This window comes from Hevea brasiliensis, chromosome 1 (assembly GCF_030052815.1).
Source record: "Hevea brasiliensis isolate MT/VB/25A 57/8 chromosome 1, ASM3005281v1, whole genome shotgun sequence".
NCBI lineage: Eukaryota > Viridiplantae > Streptophyta > Magnoliopsida > Malpighiales > Euphorbiaceae > Hevea > Hevea brasiliensis.
The window spans coordinates 118,592,599-118,607,360 of NC_079493.1; the positions used below are offsets into that span (position 1 = coordinate 118,592,599).

The 14,762-nt window shown below is 37.5% G+C and overlaps 2 protein-coding genes across 2 annotated transcripts; both read left to right on the forward strand.

Annotated features, from left to right (window-relative positions):
- The first annotated feature begins 10,242 nt into the window (after nucleotides 1-10,242).
- Nucleotides 10,243-11,881, forward strand: LOC110665840 (uncharacterized). The gene is made up of 2 exons (XM_021826115.2): nucleotides 10,243-10,491; nucleotides 10,977-11,881. The coding sequence occupies exon 2, from the start codon at nucleotides 10,979-10,981 to the stop codon at nucleotides 11,687-11,689; it is 711 nt and encodes a 236-aa protein (XP_021681807.1). The 5' UTR covers nucleotides 10,243-10,491; nucleotides 10,977-10,978; the 3' UTR covers nucleotides 11,690-11,881.
- Nucleotides 11,882-12,470: 589 nt separating this feature from the next.
- Nucleotides 12,471-13,933, forward strand: LOC110665841 (embryo-specific protein ATS3B). The gene is made up of 3 exons (XM_021826116.2): nucleotides 12,471-12,847; nucleotides 13,237-13,344; nucleotides 13,526-13,933. Exons 1-3 carry the CDS (start codon nucleotides 12,710-12,712, stop codon nucleotides 13,787-13,789), a joined length of 510 nt encoding a protein of 169 aa, XP_021681808.1. The 5' UTR covers nucleotides 12,471-12,709; the 3' UTR covers nucleotides 13,790-13,933.
- Nucleotides 13,934-14,762: the final 829 nt, after the last annotated feature.

Consider the following 14,762-nt stretch of genomic DNA (forward strand, 5'->3'; position numbering starts at 1 on the left):
TAAAAATCTATAAAATATTCGTGGGTAGTTAGAAAATTATAATTCCTTTTGTATTAGCTTAGTAATATTGCTAAGGACTGCGGGGCAAAATTTTAGAATTTTTAGAGCTCATTTGGATAGTTTTTGCAAAACGGATTAGTTGTAGGGATTAAATTGTAATCTTTCAAAATTGTGACTGTTGACTATTTGGATGGGCCTAGGAGGGGCCATATGATGTGATTGATATATAATTATGTGATTTATGGATATAGAAGTGTATTTTGAGCCATTTTGCAGGATAGGTAGGTCCTAGGTATAGAGGGAATTCTGCCGGATTTTCGACACAACTTAAGGTGTCTTTGGTTCTTTTTAAGCTTATATTGAGTCAATTATATTAAATAATTGTAATATAATTCTCAGGTGAGCTAGGACAACCTTCCTCCTCCGTCCAACTACCATAGTGATCTCGATTTACGTCTATGAGTAAAATATTGATTTTAATTATAATTTCAATATTATTATATGTTCAGGCATGCCCATGCATCACTTATAAATATGTATTTATGTAGTTAAATACTAGGTAAGTTTATATTGCATCTTTATTTGATGAAATGTTATACATGTTGTTTTATGGTATTTTAGAGCAGTGTGCGTGTGTTGGCGTGCTTGTGGTGTGTGATATTGGATATGGATAGGACGGGTAGACGTGGCTGAAGCTTAACTCGCTGGGACCCGATCCTTTTATGGATAAGCCGAGGTAGGCATAGCTCGAGATGATCTCGCTGCCCCTGCATTTGGTCTATTAAGAGAAAGTTCGGCTTGAGATGTACTCGCTGGTAGAGGTTGGATTGAGAGAGCTGTAAAGGGAATCAGCTCCCATATATGTACTGTTTGAATATTATGTGGGTGTGTGAGTGCTCCAAATTATCTTTTTATTATTTATGATGTGATTTGTATGAAAACTATGAAGGTGTTGCATTCCACTCTTTATGATGCATTAACTTTAGATAGCTATAGAAATTATACTTAAAATCGATATTTTACTCTCTGAGTCGAACGCTTATTACTGTTCATCTATTTTTCCAAGATATAGGAGGTTCTTTATTAAGTTTAACCTGCTCTCTTCTTCGCAGGGCTACTATCAGCATTTAATTGTATTTTATTCTTTTATTTTGTTCTAGAACTCCGTATGTATGTATTATTATTATTAGTGATGTATTCATTTGGATCTATTATGTATGTATTAACTGGAACTGTAGGCATGATATATGAGTATGCATGGATGATCATTGGGTTGAGTGAGGGAGCTGAGCTCCCATTTGAATTAGTATTGTTATGAGTAGGTGGATGGTGAGCTGAGCTCCCCAGATTGTTATATATATATTGTGCTTACAGGTCAGGTGAGTTAAAAACTCACCGTTGGATGGTCAATGTTATGGCCAGACTCTATCCCGTTGATTTCTTGAAATTGGGCTCAATATGGACCTTAGGATTGGATTAAGGAATAGTTAAGCTTACTACGGGCCTCAGGGACATTAGGCTGGCCTAGGTCCTATTGTCGGTCCTGCCCATCGGTTGGGTCATGACAATTATGGTATCAGAGCTAGATGCTCCCCCAGTACAGTGTGTCGAGTGAGGACACTCAATTTTTAAGGAGGAGAAGAGGCCATCGTGAAAGACCAATTGGTATGCCACCGAAGCGGTAAATCATTACTTAGGATGGATGGGAGACCCATCCCACATCAGAATGGGAGCAGAAAGTAATGATATATAAAATGAGGGAACTAATCACTAGAGGTGTCTTTTGGTGGAATGGCCTGGAGAATTGGAAGAACTCCAGGGTCAAGCGTGCTCGCTTGAGAGAAATCCTAGAATGGGTGACCCCCTAGGAAGTTCTACATTCTACCTATGGGACAAAACCGTGAGGCTTATGACCAAAGCGAACAATATTTCTAGTGGTTGGAGCCTAACCATTACAATTGGTATCAGAGCTTAGGCTCCAGATTCATGAGGAATATATGTCTAAGGTTTTAAGAAGAGTCTAGTAGGAGTCACATGCGGAGAATAGGGTCTACATTCATCTTTGCATTGTCATCATTGCTTCTAGATTCTGCTTCATATAACTGTGTGCAATTATGAGTCTATAGAGTTGTATAACATGTTGTTTTGAAATTTGTGGGTTAATGCCGCTGAATTTCAGAAAAACGCATAGAAGCAGAAGAGCTATCACTGCACCAGAATGGGATATGCCAGATGAAGTGTCGGCACAGGATGAGGCGCCTACCCCGAGGAGGCAGGGCAAGAGACCTAGAGCTGCTCAAGTGGAAGAGCAACAGCTACTAGTTCAGGAACAATCCTTTGTGGCCCAGGGTCCTATGGACCCAATGGTAGCTACCATAGCAGGTTTACAGAGGACCATCGATATGATGACATAGTATATGGTCTACCCTCCACAACAGCAGTAGCTCACAGCACCAAAAGTAGAACCTTACAAGCAGATCATCAACTTTAAGAAGTTAGTGCCAGACACTTATGATGTAACAGATGATGCCTATTGATTTTTAGATTCACACAGACAAGCAACGGTGGAGCTACAGTTATCAGATAGGAGATTAATATAATGTGTGTAGCGTGTATTGGCACTCATACCTATGTGGTGGATGTCCGATTATGTGCTTCCCCATATTGAAGGGTTATCTTGGACGCAGTTTGTGGATTTGTTTATTAGCAGATTTGTGCCAGAAAGCTTCAGAGATCAGAAGCAGTGGGCCTTTAAGGCCTTAAGGTAGAATGGCAGACCTATAGATGAATATACTTCGAAATTTTTGAAACTGAGTAGGTATGCACCTACAGCAGTGGCTACAGAGAGCATGAAGGTAAAGAGGTTCCTGAAGGGATTAGACAGAAAATATGCAAACCTGGCTATGTTGTCAGATTAGCTATTTGATATAGTAGTTGATCGAGCCTTACATATTGAAATCAGCTATGCAGGAGATGACAGAGGAAGGGCAAAGAAGAATAGAGCAGAGGGTTCTTCAGGTGTTCCCTACATGAATACTATGGATAGTGGCGGCCAGAGTTATTACAGAGGAAGAATTAGAAACAACAAGAAAAGTGGTTTTAAACACAGATCTCGAGGATTCAGACCAGTGTACGGATCCAGTAGTAGTCACAATTCGGGTTATAACAGTTCTGGGTCTGGTTCATGATCCTCCTTGGCACCCTGCACACAGTGTGGAAGAGGACATTCAGGATCTTGTATGATAAGTTCAGGAGGATGTTTTTGGTGTGGCCAGCAGGGTCACTTTGCTAGAGAATGCCTTATATTCAGTGGGTCACAGATGGGTTCACAGGGCTCTGTTGCAAACGTTCCTCGTTAATTGTATCCTGGTGCTTCTAGCATGGCGAGCAGTCAGTTCAGTGGCCAACAGAGCCGAGGACAAGGAGGACGTGGGTTTGGGGGTAGGTCAGAAGGTAAAAGTCAACTTCAGGGTTCTGTAGTGTAAGGTAGGGGTTAGGCTTGGGTTTTCACCTTGACCCACTAGTATGTTCAAGCTTCCATTGCAGTTGTAGCAGATATTCTTCTAGTTTGTTCTTATAAAGCTCATGTTTTGATAAATTCGGGTGCTACGCACTCATTTGTCTCTCCCGTTTTTGCCATAAGGTTGGGTAAGAACACTACAACTTTAGAATGCCCATTGTCTGTAGCTACCCCTCTTAGTAACAACATAGGCATAGATATGGTTTTTCTAGGTAGCCTAGTGGTAGTGGATGGAAGGATCCTCCCGGCGGACTTGGTTCCTCTACTAGTAATGGATTTTGATGTAATTTTGGGAATGGATTGGGTAGCAACTCATTATGCCACTTTAGACTGTAGGAACAAAAAGGTATACTTTCATATACCTAGTGTGGAAGAGTTTAGCTTTGATGGTGATAGGAGTGCGGCTCCATATAACTTGGTGTCAGCAATTAGTGCCAGGAAGATGTTGAGGCGTGGATCTCAGGGGTATTTGATATTGGTGAGAGACACATCAGTTGAAGGTGTTAATATGGAGGATGTTAATGTTGTTAGAGAATTTATGGACATTTTTCCTGAGGAGCTTCCAAGGTTGCCCTTAGAAAGAAAAATAGAATCCTGCATAGATATTGTGCTGGATACAAACCCCATTTTTATGCCACCTTATAGGATGGTACCAGCAGAATTGAATGAGCTAAAGGAGCAGCAACAAGTGCTTCTAGACAAGGGTTTCATACGTCCAAGCACTTTATCTTTGGGTGCTCTTGTTCTGTTTGTGAAGAAGAAGGATGGATCCCTAAGATTGTGCATTGATTACAGGCAGCTAAATAAGGTGACCATCAAGAATAAATATCCACTTCCTCGGATTGATGACCTGTTCGACTAGTTGCAAGGAGTTAGGTACTTCTCCAAAATAGATCTAAGGTCAGGTTATGATAAGCTAAGAATCTAGGGTGAGGATGTGCCCAAGACAGCGTTCAGGACAAGATATGGTCATTATGAGTTCTTGGTGATGTCTTTTGGACTCACTAACACACTAGCGGCCTTTATAGACTTGATGAGAAGGGTGTTCAGACCGTTCCTGGACCATTTTGTTATCATATTTATAAATGACATTCTGATATATTCTCGGACCGAGGAAGAACATGTGTGGCATTTGAGGATGGTGTTGTAGACTTTGAGGGAGCACCAACTGTATGCAAAATTTTTAAAATGCGAATTCTGGCTACAGATTTTTGGGACACGTAGTTTCTAGTGAAGGTATTCAAGTAGATCCCAAGAAAGTTGAGGCAGTAACTGATTGGCTTAGGCCTATAACCGTCACTGAAGTACAAAGTTTTTTAGGTCTGGTAGGTTATTATAGGAGTTTTGTGCATAACTTCTCCAGGATAGTAGCACCCCTAACTAAGCTAACTCAGAAGAATGTTCCGTTCATCTGGATTGATGAATGTGAGGAGAGTTTCCAGAAGCTTAAGGAATGTTTAACTACAGCCCCTGTGTTGACATTATCGATAAGTGGTGAAGGATATACTGTGTGTTGTGATGCCTCAAGAGTTGGATTGGGGTGTGTTTTAATACAACATAGAAAGGTAGTGGCTTATGCATCAAGGCAGCTTAAGAGGCAAGAGCAGAACTACCCCACCTATGATTTGGAAATGACGGCTGTGGTATTTGCATTGAAGATCTATAGACATTATTTGTATAGTGAAGTGTGCGAGATATACACCGACCATAAGAGTTTGAAGTACATCTTCCAATAGAGGGATTTAAACTTAAGGCAGAGGAGATGGATGGAGCTTTTGAAGAACTATGATTGTAGCATCCAAAATCATCCTGGGAAGGCCAATGTGGTAGCAAATGCTCTAAGCAGAAAATCTTCCAGCAACTTGGTGCACATATCAGCAGAAAGGAGATCGTTGATTCAGGAAATACATGAGTTGATGGATCAAAGTATGATATTGGATATTTTAGATGAGGGGGTACTATTGGTCCATTTTTAAGTAAGACCAGACCTGCGAGACAAAATTAGAGTTTCCCAGCACAGAGACCCACAATTGATGAACATTATAAAAAGAGTACAGCAGGGTGAAGGTTGTGAATTTGGATTTGCTAATAATGGTGCTCTTATGTAAGGTTCCAGGATATGTGTGCTCGACGTGGACAACCTCAGGAATGGGATCATGCAAGAGGCACACTATACACCCTACAATGTCCATCCAGGCTCCACCAAGATGTACCATGATGTGAAAGATAGCTACTGGTGGAATGGCATGAAGAGAGACATAGCAGACTTTGTGTCCAAGTTATTAACCTGTCAGAGGGTGAAATTTGAACACCAAAGGCCATCAAGAAAGCTACAGGAGATCCCTATCTCAGAGTGAAAGTGGGAAATGATTACCATAGACTTTGTAATTGGGTTGCATCATACCATGCGGGGATATGATTCGATATGGGTAATTGTGGATCGTCTGACTAAATCAAGTCATTTCTTGCCTATGCGAACCACCTATTCTGTTGCACAAAACTCTAAGCTCTATATTCGAGAAATAGTCAGATTGCATAGAGTTCCTACTTTCATAATATCTGACAGATGGCCCCAGTTCACTTCTCGATTTTGGAGAAAGTTGCAGGAGGCACTTGGCATACAGTTAAGCTTTAGTACCGCCTTTCACCCTCAGACAAATGGGCAGTCTAAAAGGACAATTCAGACAATGAAAGATATACTTTGTATGTGTGTCCTGGATTTTAGAGGTCAATGGGATGATCAGCTATCCTTGGTAGAGTTTGCCTATAACAACAGCTATCATTCCAGTATCGGGATGGCACCTTATGAGGCACTGCATGGTAGAAAGTGTAGGTCTCCTCTGTGTTGGATGGAAATAGGAGAAGTAAGGGTGCATGATGTAGACCTAGTACAATACACTTCTGAGATAGTTCCTTTAATCAGGGAATGATTGAAAATAACTTTCAGTAGGCAGAAGAGTTATACAGATCTTAGACGGAGGGATGTAGAGTTTGCAGTAGGCGATTACGTATTCCTTAAGGTCTCTTCGATGAAAAGAGTTATGAGATTTAGAAAGAATGGCAAGTTGGCACCTCGATATATTGGACCTTTTGAGCTTACTGACAGAGTCAGAGCAGTTGCCTATTGATTGGAGTTACCACCCATCATTTCTCATGTCCACCCTGTGTTTCACATCTCCATGCTCAGGAAATACATACTTAATCCTTCTCATGTGCTGCAACCGGATACAGTAGAGTTGAATGAAGACTTGACTTTCGAGGAGCAGCCAATAGCCATAGTAGACTACCAAGTAGACAGCTAAAGTAAAAATAGATCCCTATGGTTAAGGTTTTGTAGAGGAGCCAATCAGTAGAAGAATACACCTGGGAGTCAGAGCGGGACATGCATAGCAAGTACCCTTATTTGTTTAATATGCAATTCTGTTCTTTTATTATGCCTTGTGTAAAATTCGATGACGAATTTTCTGTAAGGGGGGAAGAATATAACACCCCTAATTTTTAAATTACTTATTTTATGGGTCAATATTAATATTTTATTTTATTAAAATTTTGGAAAATTATTTGAAATTTTTTTGAATTTTAGAAATCGAGTTTGATTTTTCAAAATCAATAAACTTTGTTAATTTTTACAAATTAATTTAAAGACCACGTGACAAAAGTAAAAATATATTTAGACTCTATAAATTTTTATGAGTTTTTTGAATTTTTGGGCCTCGTTTTTTATCCTAAGGTAGAGTAAAAAATTTAATTTTAAGTATTTTAAATCGAACCAGCCGAATCGAACTAGATCGAGTCAGACCAGTCGAATCGGACTGGCCCTCTCCTTTTTCCTCCCCTCCCGCGTCGTGCCCGATACCTTCCCCTTCCCATTGCGATTTCTCTCTCCTCCCTCCTCTCCTCGCCGGCCAGCCACCACCCCTCCTTCCCCAGCTCACCAGCGCACCTCTAGAGACCTCCCCCACGGTCGAATGCCACTCGAGTGGCCAGAAAAGCGAGCACGAAGCTCCTTCAATGCGCCATGCGACTTCTCTTTTTCCTGGCTAAAATCTAGTCGATCCGGCTACTGATTGGACCGAGTCTTGTCCCAAAACCCATCTGCACCTCAAGAGCTTTCCATAGACACCAAGAACACAAAAATCCATTGAGTAATTTATCCAATTTTTGCCTGAAAAGTTTTAGTCAATTTTGACTTTTGGATTAGATTTTCTCGCAAACTATGAACCCCACAAAAAATCTGAGAGTACCGGAGTGCTCCTCTCTACGAGAGTTTTGCGGCAATACCCATTTCAAAATTTTTCGACACCTTTTTCCTGTGGATCACATGGAACTCGTAGTATTTTTTCAGGCATTAAATGAGCTTAATAAATTTCATAAAAATTATGTACTAACCCCCATGTTATGGGCTTCACCTAGGTACATTTGATTCGCTGAAATTCGACTATCAATCGGGTTTACATTTTCGGCCTGGACAGACTGGCGGTCAAAGCTACTTCAGAATCGGGTCAAGATTATAAGCTATCCCACCATTTTCAGACGTCCCGGATACATTTTGAGTATCAAAATTGGCGTAAGTAAGTTTGAACCCTAAGTTTCTTTAATTATTTAGTTTCGGGTTTAGATTAAAAATCCATAAAATGTTCGTGAGTAGTTAGAAAATTATAATTCCTTTTGTATTAGCTTAGTAATATTGCTAAAGACAGCGGGATAAAATTTTAGAATTTTTAGAACTCATTTGGGTAGTTTTTACAAAACGGGTTAGTTGTAAGGGTTAAATTATAATCTTCCAAAATTGTGACTTTGACTGTTTGGATGAGCCCAGGAGGGGCCATGTGATGTGATTGAGATATAATTGTGTGATTTGTGGATATAGAAGTGTATGTTGAGCCCTTTTGCAAAATGGGTAGATCCTAGGTATAGGAGAAACTCTGCCGAATTTTTGGTACAACTTAATGTGTCTTTGATGCTTTTTAAGCTTATATTGAGTTAGTTATTTTAATTAATTGTAATATAATTCTCAGGTGAGCTAGGACAGCCTTCCTCCTCCGTCCAGCCACCACAGTGACCTCGGTTTACGTCTGTGAGTAAAATATTGATTTTAATTATAATTTTAATATTATTATATGTTCAGGCATGCCCATGTATCACTTATAAATATATATTTATGTAGTTAAATACTAGGCACGTTTTTTATTACATCTTTATTTGATGAAATGCTGTGGATGTTGTTTTATGGTAATTTGAAGCAGTGTGCGTGTGTTGGCGTGCATGTGCTGTGTGATATTAGATATGGATATGACAAGTAGACGTGGTTGGAGCTTAACTCGCTGAGACCCGATCCTTTTATGGATAAGCCGAGGTAGGCACGGCTCGAGATGATCTCACTAACCCTCGCATTTGGTCTATTAAGAGAAAGTCCGGCTTGAGATGTACTCGTTGGCAAAGGTTGGATTAAGAGAGCTGTATAGGAAATCAGCTCCCATATATGTACTGTTTGAATATTATGTGAGTGTGTGAGTGCTCCAAATTACCTTTTTGTTATTTATGATGTGATTTATATGAAAACTATGAAGGTATTGTATTCCACTATTTAGGATGCATTAGCTTTAAATAGCTATAGAAATTATACTTAAAATCGATATTTTACGCTCTGAGTCAAACGCTCACTCCTGTTCATTTATTTTTCCAGGATACAGTAAGTCCTTTATTGAGTTTGACCTGCTCTCTTCTTCACAGGGCTACTATCGGCATTTAATTGTGTTTTGTTCTTTTATTCTGTTCTATAACTTAACATGTATTATTATTATTAGTGATGTATTCATTTAGATCTGTTATGTATGTATTAACTAGTACTGTAAGCATGATATATGAGTATGCATGGATGATCATTGAGTTGAGTGAGGGAGCAAAGCTCCCATTTGAATTAGTATTGTTATGAGTAGGTGGAGGGTGAGCTGAGCTCCCCAAATTGTTTTATATATATATATATATATATATATATATATATATATATATATATATTGTACTTACAGGTCGGGTGAGTCAAAAACTCTCCGTTGAATGATTTATATTATGGCCGGACTCTGTCCGGTTAATTTCTTGAAATTTGGCTCAATATGAGTCTTAGGATTGGATTAAGGAATAATTAGACTTACTATGAGTCTCAGGGGCTTTACGCTGGCCCAGGTCTTAGTGCCGGTCTAACCAATAGATTAGATCGTGACAATAAATTTATATAATTTTACTAAATATAAAACTAATAAATGAGTGTATACTGTATTAGATATATAAAGCAATAAATAAGATAATTGAATAACTATTTAAAGTTATTTATATGTAGGTTTTGATTGTTTTAAAGGAAATATTTTTTAAAAAAATATTTTTCATATATTTTAGTGCTCAAAGTATTTAAGAAAATAAATTAATAGAGAATTTTTTTTAATTAAAAAAATAAATTATTTTTAACCAAAATAACTTCCTTCTTTCAAGATAATAAGTCGTTTTTATTTTTTAAATTTTAATAATTTTATTAAAATATAAAAAATATTTATGTAAATACATATTATTGTTTTAATTTTATAATTAAATAATAAAAAATATTTTTATAAAAAATATTTTTTATATATAAATTATTATTTTAAAATAATAATTTTAGGATTTTTATTACCTTAGATTATTCAAGACTACGTAGTTTTGTGAACTTAAGAAACCTAAAACGCTCATTAGTTCTCTTATTTCTTTTCCATATTTCCACTGAGCTTCCCACATACAACTCGTTTCCCGGTCATCATTTTTGGGTTGACATCGGTCACTTCGCCGAGTGGTGAACGAGTGCCTACCTTCTGGTTATTCTTTTCTCCCTTGCCGTCGACGGTTGTTGCTGTCTTGGTGCGAGTTTGAGTATTTGTGCTGCTGCTATCCTCCACGCAGCTTGCCTTTCGGATTCTTTGTGCTGCTGCCCTTCACGACCTCAGGTTCGTTTTTTTTTTTTTTTTTTCCCTTTTTTGATTGGTAAATACCCACTGAAATTGATGAAATTGGGCAATAATGGTTGAGATTTGTGTATTTTTTCCTGGGTTAACGTTGGAGATTATGGTGGGAAGAGAAGATGACTTGGGGGTTCTCCCAACTGCTGCATATATATCTCCATCTTTGAAGCCTTCTTAATTATTATGCTGATTTTTTCTTAAAATTTGCTGCTTTATCTTTTCAGTTGTGTTTGTTTTATTGTGAAACTTATGAGTCTTTTGAATCAGATTGTAATTAAATAGCAAGTTGTATGATTTATTTCATGAAATCAGTCTGTGTTTTATTGTAATTAGAGTATGCAAGCAGTTGCCAAGGCCATTTATGTGAATGTTGGAATTTCTAATCTAACTGCTCCTCACAGGAGAAGTGTTCTGAAATTGCTTTTTGTTGTACCATATATAATAATTATGTTTGCTGTTCCTTTGAATAGGAATGAGTCGATTACAGGGACAAAAACGAAAACAGACAGATTCAAATTCTCCAGCTCAATCTCTGACGGAACAAGAACGTATACTCTATAATGTGATACGAAGCAAACAAGATATGGGCATCTGGACACGAGACATGAAAAGAGAAACTAACCTTCCAGACAATGTGGTTAATAAATCACTAAAGGTACTTCAGGCCAAGAATTTGATAAAAGAGGTGGTAAACATCCAAAATAAGGGGAGGAAGCATTACATGGCAACAGAATTTGAACCATCAAAGGAAATCACTGGAGGGGCATGGTATGTTGAAGGGAACCTTGATACAGAGTTTATACAGATTCTGAAAGAGCAGTGCACAAAGCAAATATACAAGCTGAAAGTTGCCACATTAGAGGGAGTTACAGACTCTATCAAAAGGAGTGGAGTCTTGAATGTTGAGTTAACAAAGCAGCAAATTGATGAAATTTTGAAGGCGTTAGTTTTGGACAATGAGATCATAGAACTTAAGAGTAATGGCATGGGTGAATTTGCTTCTATTCCAGTTGGCAAAATTTGTTATAAATGCATTAGTAAAGGGAACATTGGAGGGGAACCAAGGACTGGGGCAATGGCTTCTATACCATGTGGAGTTTGTCCACGGATACGTCAATGTACACCTGATGGCATCATCTCTCCTCAAACTTGTGTCTACTATAGCAAGTGGTTGGATTTTTAATTTGATTGTTTCAGCTAAAAAAATTCAGGCATGGTTTTGCATATTTAATCACCCCCAAAGTTTCATTTAATGGATACCATCAATAGTCTCTTGAGTGATTGAAACATTTAGTATGGCTTCTTGAGAGTTTTCTCCCCATTTTGTTTTTCTGTATTTATGGTTGATTGGAATGCAATGCTATTATGCCTATCATTCTCAGTCTTGACACATTGGTCTGTTTGATTGAACATTGAAGTTTCACCTTAGTCTCCCAGCAGTTGCAATAAAATTTTGTTGCAATACTTTCTTTGCTCTTTGGGTGATGTGGGTTAGATGCTGCTGTTTTTATGTTAAATCTGAAGGATATCAACCTGATCATGATTCTATTTAGCTAAAGGAATTATGCATTATTTAGAATTGGAGGTTCTGATAAGAGCTTTGACAAATCTTCTGACTGATGAACTAATGATAAGCACATCACTGATATCTCTTTGGATCGGCTGGCATCTAGGCTACTTTTGGGTAATCAGGGATGCTAAATCAATATTATTTTATTTTACAAGTGGCCGCTAAACAACATGGAAAATTAAGCATTGCATAGTTCAATAACTTTCCAATCGATTGACGTGTTTATTGAGAAGCCACAAAAGTCCTAATCATTCTTCCAGATAAAGATACATTCTCTTGAAAGAAAGCAGCACTAACCGCTAAAGTTGCAAACTTCCTCTCAAAGTAGGTCGATTTGTTCGTTTCCCAGCCTGGATTCTATACATGGAGGCTTAAATAATAAGAAATTTTTTTAATTTTGCAGTTGGAAATTACCAAGAACAGCCCACTAAAAGTGGCATTTCCTTTTGCGCTCAGGACAATCCATAATTCACATGTCTATTAGAAGAAATTAAAAGACTTATATACCCTTGTTTGCTGGAAAGTTCTTTGATTTATAGTCATAGTGTGCCACGCTGCTACGGGAACTTGGAACCTATCCGGACTCCAGTGTCTCAGACGCGGTCTTCGTCTCTCCCTCTCTGATCAGTTCAGATGCTTGTTGGGAAAATGATCAAAGGCAGAGCAGTGACATTTTTGCTCTTCTTGGCCTTTATATTCACCCCTTCGCAAGCGAGGTCAATCATTCCTCTGCCGCAGCCTTTCAGATCCTTCAAGATCAACACCACCCAGGTATGAATATGTTCTGCAAATTAATGTATATGTATGTATTCATTCCAAAAGCAAAATTTCCTTAAATTTGATCCTTCTGAAAGGGAATCGATGAGTGAGAGAGAATGAGGATTCTTTGTTGTTAGATCATGATTATTCCTTTTTTTTTTTAGAAAAATCTTGATTATCCTACAAAAGAAATAAAAATATCTTGATATGGAGCTGCTTTCTATTGGTTTATATAATTCCAACATTACCCATGTATAGAATAGAATTGAAGAATTTCAGACAACTTGAGGTTACAGAGATTATTTTTGATTCTTGTTAATTAGTATTTCTTGAAGTTTATTATTATTATTATTATTATTTGAAATCTAAATCAACTAATGCTTTGTAAATCTGAAATTCAGAATGCCAATAGCTGTTCTTACACAGTTCAGATAACGACAAGCTGTTCCTCAACACGGTATACCCGAGACCATATCAGTCTCGCATTTGGAGACGCTTATGGCAATCAGGTTAGCATCCTTCTGTGAAATAAATGGAAATTACCCTTAATTGTGTCAGTAGCTCAATGATCAGTTATTGATTAAAAGGGAAAGAGTTTAAAGACTGAATTTCTGAAAACCCTTTTCAGGAATATTCAAGAATTAATTAAAATGATCAACTAATTGCTCCCATTTGTATCTGAATGATCAGGTTTATGTTCCCAGAATAGATGATCCATATTCAGCAACATTTGAGAGTTGCTCTACAGATACGTTTCAGATAAAGGGGCCTTGCACATACCAGATTTGCTATTTGTACCTCTACAGGAGTGGCTATGATGGCTGGAAACCAAATAGTGTGACTGTGTATGGGTATAACACTAGGTCAATTACATTTACCTACAACACTTTTATTCCTAGTGGTGTTTGGTATGGCTTTAATTATTGCAATGGAGCCTCCTCAGCCTCCATTTGAACTTTACTGGTAGGGTTTTTGTCCTGTCATTTTGGGGTGTTGCATGGTGGTACAAGTTGTAAGCAGTCAGCAGTAAGCACAGCACAGAGCTTTCTCTCACATCTCCATTCTAAATGAGAATAAAAGGTCTCTATTCTAAGACAATGTGATCGTATTGGAAGGGTGAGGTTGGCTTATTGATATTGGTCCTTGTAATTGTTGTTTTTTGAGCAGGTGGTGCCAATTATTGACAATGATAATACTCCACCCACTGACTCTGCAGGGCCAGGCCAGCACATGTTCAAATGATAAGATTTTTTTTTTTATTTTATCTAAAGATGGTAATAGATTTCATTTAAAAAGAGAGATATTACAGTGACGGGCTCTAAACAAACAAACAGAAAAGAGGCCCAACAAAAAGAAGAGACCCAAAGCTCACAGAAAACAGAAGCCCAAGGAAATTTGACACGCCTTGATCCATAACTTTATGGTTAGGCCCAAAACCCAGACAATGAAACCCTAGGCCTTGGTAGAGTCGAGCCGTAGAAACCTGGGAGACGCCATGGAATGATATTGCTAAAACAAAGGAACCTGTGCTGAGGAATCCTCAGGGTAGGGTAAACATTCAGTTCAATCGAATTGAACTGAATATAATTAAATTATGAAAATTAAATTATATATTTTAAAAATTAAATTAAAATTGATAAAAAATTAAATCGAATTGAATAGTTTAATTTTAATTCGATTTAATTTAAACCGGTCAGTTTTATTTTTTATTATTTTTGAATATGAACTTAATTTTTAAGTTATTTGATCTTATTTTGACATTGGTTTGAACCTAATAATCATTAATCAATGAAATTAAATAATTTATATATATAAAATTACGTATAATTCATAAATTTTCCATAAAAATAAATTAATTCAAAGATAATAAAACTATTTGATTTGGTTTGATTTAATTGATTTTTTCTCTTCAAAATCGAATTGAATC